The sequence below is a fragment of the Sycon ciliatum genome, chromosome 8 (assembly GCF_964019385.1).
Source record: "Sycon ciliatum chromosome 8, ocSycCili1.1, whole genome shotgun sequence".
Classification (NCBI taxonomy): domain Eukaryota; kingdom Metazoa; phylum Porifera; class Calcarea; order Leucosolenida; family Sycettidae; genus Sycon; species Sycon ciliatum.
In genome coordinates this window covers 9758400-9763427 of record NC_088650.1, presented here as the reverse complement: position 1 = coordinate 9763427, position 5028 = coordinate 9758400, and the positions used below count along the sequence as shown (strand labels likewise).

The 5028-nt window shown below is 49.6% G+C and overlaps 2 protein-coding genes across 2 annotated transcripts in view; both read left to right on the top strand.

Annotated features, from left to right (window-relative positions):
- The first annotated feature begins 232 nt into the window (after positions 1-232).
- LOC135823283 (UBX domain-containing protein 1-like) lies at positions 233-2231 on the top strand. Its single transcript, XM_065336139.1, has one exon. It carries the CDS (start codon positions 481-483, stop codon positions 1450-1452), a length of 972 nt encoding a protein of 323 aa, XP_065192211.1. The 5' UTR covers positions 233-480; the 3' UTR covers positions 1453-2231.
- Positions 2232-2821: 590 nt separating this feature from the next.
- Positions 2822-5028, top strand: part of LOC135823281 (uncharacterized) — a 10382-nt gene continuing 8175 nt past the window's right edge. Inside the window, exon 1 of the mRNA XM_065336138.1 lies at positions 2822-3524. Within this exon, the coding sequence (XP_065192210.1) occupies positions 3231-3524 (294 nt within the window). The 5' untranslated portion in view covers positions 2822-3230. The remainder of the gene's footprint in view (positions 3525-5028) is intronic.

Sequence of the window (5028 nt, the reverse complement as noted above, 5' to 3'; positions counted from 1 at the left end):
AATAAAAGAAGAAGGAAGCTTTTGCAAGAAAATGGTTTTTCAAACAGAAAATACCGTAATGCGCTCAGAAGCGTCCCCATGCGCCTATGGTAACTGGCAGGCCGAGCTCCCTTGACAACACACCCACGGCGCGTCGCTTTTGCGTTTGTCTCCTATCTTTTTCAAGTAAGTTAGTTTATTTTGTTGAAATGCTACAGCGAATCGATGGCATATTGTTTATTATTGATGAATGAGGTACGTTTCTGATTTGCTCTTTCTGCTTGCTAACTGTTGGGAGAATTGAGTGGACGTGAGTGTAAAGATCAAGAACAATACTGTATACACATGGTACTGCTAGATAAGGCTTTGAGTTACTTGCATCCTAATTTTCTGGCGTGCGCTTGAGGCAAAGCGAGAGACATTTTGTTTGCTGAAAGAGAAAATTCGAATTCTGCAAGTATTTATTGTGTTGTTATCGACGTTGTGTCGGCCATTGTGACGATGTCGGCCCTCGACTCTCTCATGGAGATGGGATTTCCCAAGAACCGAGCTGAGAAAGCCCTGGCGATCACTGGTAACCAGGGAGTAGCGCCAGCTATGGAGTGGCTGTTTGCCCATGCTGACGATGCGGACATTGACGAACCCTACGCTGCTCCGCAGGGCCACACGCTGGCAGGACCGTCTTCAGGCGCTGCTACGGGCGCGGCGGACTCGCCTGAAGGCGGAGATAGCAGCGGAGCTGCCAACCAGACGGCTTCGTCATTGAAATGCGACGAGTGCGGCAAGGCCTTGCGCGACGCGACTGCTGCCCAGACGCATGCATCCCGAACAGGCCACAGCCAGTTCTCAGAGTCCGTGGAGGAAATCAAGCCACTCACCGAGGAGGAGAAGGCCGCCCAGAAGGCACTTCTCGTGCAGCGTATGCAGGAGAAACGCAAAATACGAGCGGAGCAGGAGAAGCAGGAGGACATCGAACGGGAAAAGATGCGTCGCAAGTCGGGCAAAGACATTACCGATGCCAAATCAAAGTATGAAATGCAGCAGCGCATGCGCGACGCAGACTTGCGGCGAAGAGAGATGGCCGAAGCCAAGAAAGCGAAGGACGCGATCACGGCAAAGGTAGCAGCGGATAAGGCAGCGCGGGCCGCAGCCAAAGCGCAGCCCTCGCAAGCCGTCGTGCCTCAGCCAGCTCCAGCAGCGACCGCCCCGGCCAGCAGTGCGCCACCGGTAAAAAAGGAATATACAGACTGCCGTCTAAGAGTACGTCTTCCCGACGGCAAGGCCGTCATGGAGGCATTCAGTGCCACGGCCGAATTTTCCGCCGTGGCACAATTCGTACGCGGCCATTACGCTGGCGCGTTTGTGCTAAAGACAACGATGCCTGCTAAAACGTTTGGTGCTGCAGATATGAGTCAGTCACTCAAGGCACTGGGCCTTGTGCCCTCGGCCACGCTGATGGTGATTGCGTCATAGAAAACTTGTCAACGTCGACGCGTGTCACTGATAGGCAAACAAACACCTACCGGTCCATGATCATTTTTGTTTATCCTGCTGATGTCACTGCGCTGGCGCTTGCAGCGCACCATACCGTACCTGTGTTACGATACTGAACTGAAGTGAACAGCTGCATCCGATCGCTATCATCTGGATTGTCCCGGCATGCGTTTTCATTCCCATGTACAAAGTTGCTGCTGCTGGTATTCCTGTTGCTACTGCTGAGTCCCTATTGATTTTCCTTCCCTTATTCTGGCTGGTTTGCAGCATCCTGTTCCCTTGCTGTCTGATGTTTTTAAATAATTCTACCACTGTGAATACTTTAAATCCTTATTTTGCTGCTGTGTATGCGCTGAACTCCTGGCTGTCTACCAAGATTATCTCTCTCTCTCCGTTCCTCTCTCTCTCTCTCTCTCTCTCTCTCTCCGTTCCTCTCTCTCTCTCTCCCTCTTCCTCTCTCTCTCTCCCTCTCCCTCTCCCTCTCTCTCTCTCTCTCTCTCTCTCTCTCTCTCTCTCTCTCTCTCTCTCTCTCTCTCTCTCTCTCTCTCTCTCTCTCTCTCTCTCTCTCTTCAAACGTCTTTGTGGTTGCAGTAGGTATTGTACATACATGTATATGAACTGCACCTTCTGTGAAAAGGGCAATTTCCTATTTTTTTTAAATCCAGCTTCAATCCAGCCAGGTCACTCCATGTCTTCCAGCATGGGACGTGTCTCATGTGCAAAGCTGTGTGTTGTGAGAAATACTCAGCACAGTCCGATGTCCAGTACAGTGGCGAGTTGAATGGATCCATTCAATCAATCTTTTTTTTCCAACAAACGTCTGTACTTAATACCTGTACAAATCGCGGTAGTAAAAGGCTTTTAGGTAGTAAGCCTTTTACTAACGATGATGCGGAAATCGTTGCTTTCTCTCTGGGAAATAAAACCCTCATACAGGTATAATATTATGTAAATCGCTAAAATTCCATATCCGATCAAGGGTAGCGTTTTTGTTGGTCTTTGGTGGATCCTTTGGATCCACTCAATCTACCCGGATCCAGATCTAACCAATCGAATATACCCTCAGTGACGTGGACAGGCCTAGGAAGGCTAGGATATTCATGATCATGATGATGACTGACGTATGATGACATCGATTTGTGGAATATGTTCAGTACGATTATGATTTTATGAACACAATGCATGTATGTAGATCGGCTTTACCCTACAGGGGAATCCCCTGCTTCCTGCAGCACCAGTTTCTTCCCACGGTTCATTGCATTCCCACTCGTTCCTTTCGCCGTTTCGGTTCGCCAAGACCATCACCATACCAGTGCAGTAGCGGCTAGTATCTACAGCACGGAGCGCTGTGCTGAAGGCCTCGAGGTCAGGTGTTAGTTTTTTATTTGGCATGACCACTGTACTGACTATGTGTGAGTGTGATCTGAGTCACAGTGAGTGTACAAAGGAAAGAAATGAGAACGACGGAAGTGTAGGATTCAGGAAAGCTGGAGCTGAGACGTTGCCCCGTGTCGCGTGTTCGCTGACTGTTGGGAGTCGCCATTTGTGGCGGAAGTCACGTGTACGTGTGTGTGTGTCAGCTAGAGTAGCAATTGCAGTTGTGTGACTCAGTCCTGCGCCAACGCTAGTATTCCTGTTGCGCAACTGCAAGCATTCAAACCAGGGTATTCTTCTTTACGACTCCTATCCCTGATCCAAACTCAAACTGTCCAGCCACAAGATAAGTGCGTGGAGTCTTGACTGCAACCTTCACTCAAATGGGCACTCAGGATGCTTCCAGTTTCAACCCGGGTGTCGTGGGCCTCAGCCGCGATCTGGCTTCGCTGCTGGACGATCGCGAGACGGGCGATGTTGTGTTCGTGCTGGGCAGCGACATGGTCCACGTGCACGCGCACCGTCTGGTGCTGAGCGCTCGCAGCGAGTACTACCGACAGCGCAAGTACGATTTGTGGATCAAGCCGTACTCCCCGATGGCTCCGCTCAGTATCAAACGGCCGCAGTCCACACCAGCAGTGTTCAAGAACGTCTTGCATTTCCTCTACACAGGAATGGTATGTCTGGAGTAGCATGTATATGTAGGTCAAGGGTGATGGTGCAGTCAACCTTTTGCAGTACTGGAAAATAACTACTGTTTGCAATGCGTGGCTACGTTCTGAAGATAGTTCACAGTATGGATTGGTTCCGACATCATAGCCGACACGCACACACGGACACACGCTTCCATGCCCGCATCTGCATACCGACACGCACACACACGCACGCACGCCGCTGTAGCCCTTCTACATATACCTGTACCTGGGAAGATTCGAAGCACAGAAGTTTGCATTCGCCCGCCAGCGGTGGCTGAATCGATGCAACGGTGTCCCGTGAGGTCAGGGCATGCGCTAAGGATTAAAATGTGCTCTGACACAATGTCCTGCCAGTTGCAAAAATGGCGGGACATGTCCGGACATGCAAATTTTCACATCAAATCACACAATGTTCAGTGTAGAATTAATACCATCGAAATGTTATCACGACTTGAAAAGAGCGTTATTAAAATTGTTGTAGTTACTGTTTTACCCTGCAAGCTATGAGCACAATACATGTAGCACAAGTTTGCACAAGGTTCGAGCGATTTGCGCATACTCTATTGGGTTTCCGCTTGACTGCTCCTTGCCAAACAATGCCATGGCACGGCGATGCATTTCGGCAGCAGCATGATCTTTGAAGGCTGACGTTTTCAGGTTCCTTGAGCTAACGACGAAGGAGTCATTCTTGCTGCTGCGAATTTTATCAACAAAACGGGAACACATCTTACACTTCAAATTTTCGACAACGCTACGATCTGAGGGACTGCGCTCATAGCTCAGCCAAACAGAACTTGAAAGCTCCCTATCATACTTGGCGACCCACTTGTCACAAGTGGTCGTCTTGACTCCTCTGGGCTTCTTTCCAAGAGGAGCACCCGCATTAGCGGTGCTTGGCTTTCTCTTGCCAGACGACATCACCATGATCACTAATGACTATGAGACAAAGGATTGACGTGCCTTTTCTTTTTTGTACTTTGCAAAAAAGTGCGCGGACACTTTGTCCGGATGTGCACAAAACATCCGGAAACTGACCGTAAACGGTCGGAAATTGTCCGATGTCCGACCGTTATTTCGCGCCCTGTGAGGTGATGGAAGTAAGTTCATGTTGTGAATGTTGTGCAGATGGAGCATGCATGTGTGTATGTGTGTGTGTGTTTGTGTGCGCGCACGCGTGCACACAAACACACACACACATACACACATGCATGCTCCATCGGCACAACATTCACAACATGAACTTACTTCCATCACCTCACGGGACACCCTTGCATCGATTCAGCCACCGCAGGCGGGCGAATGCAAACTTCTGTGCTCCGAATCTTCTCAGGCATACATGTATGTAGAAAGGCTACAGAGTGCATGCATGGGATGATAGCAGTTCCTTCAACCAGCCAATATTAGTTACCATGGTAACATGTACAACTACAGTAACACCTGTGATTAACAACCACCCCTTGGGGCCAGAGCAAGCGGTCTTTAGTGG

What these genes read in the sequence shown, in the direction of transcription:
- LOC135823283 (XM_065336139.1), top strand. Translation starts at nt 481, where the DNA reads ATGTCGGCCCTCGACTCTCTCATGGAGATGGGATTTCCCAAGAACCGA.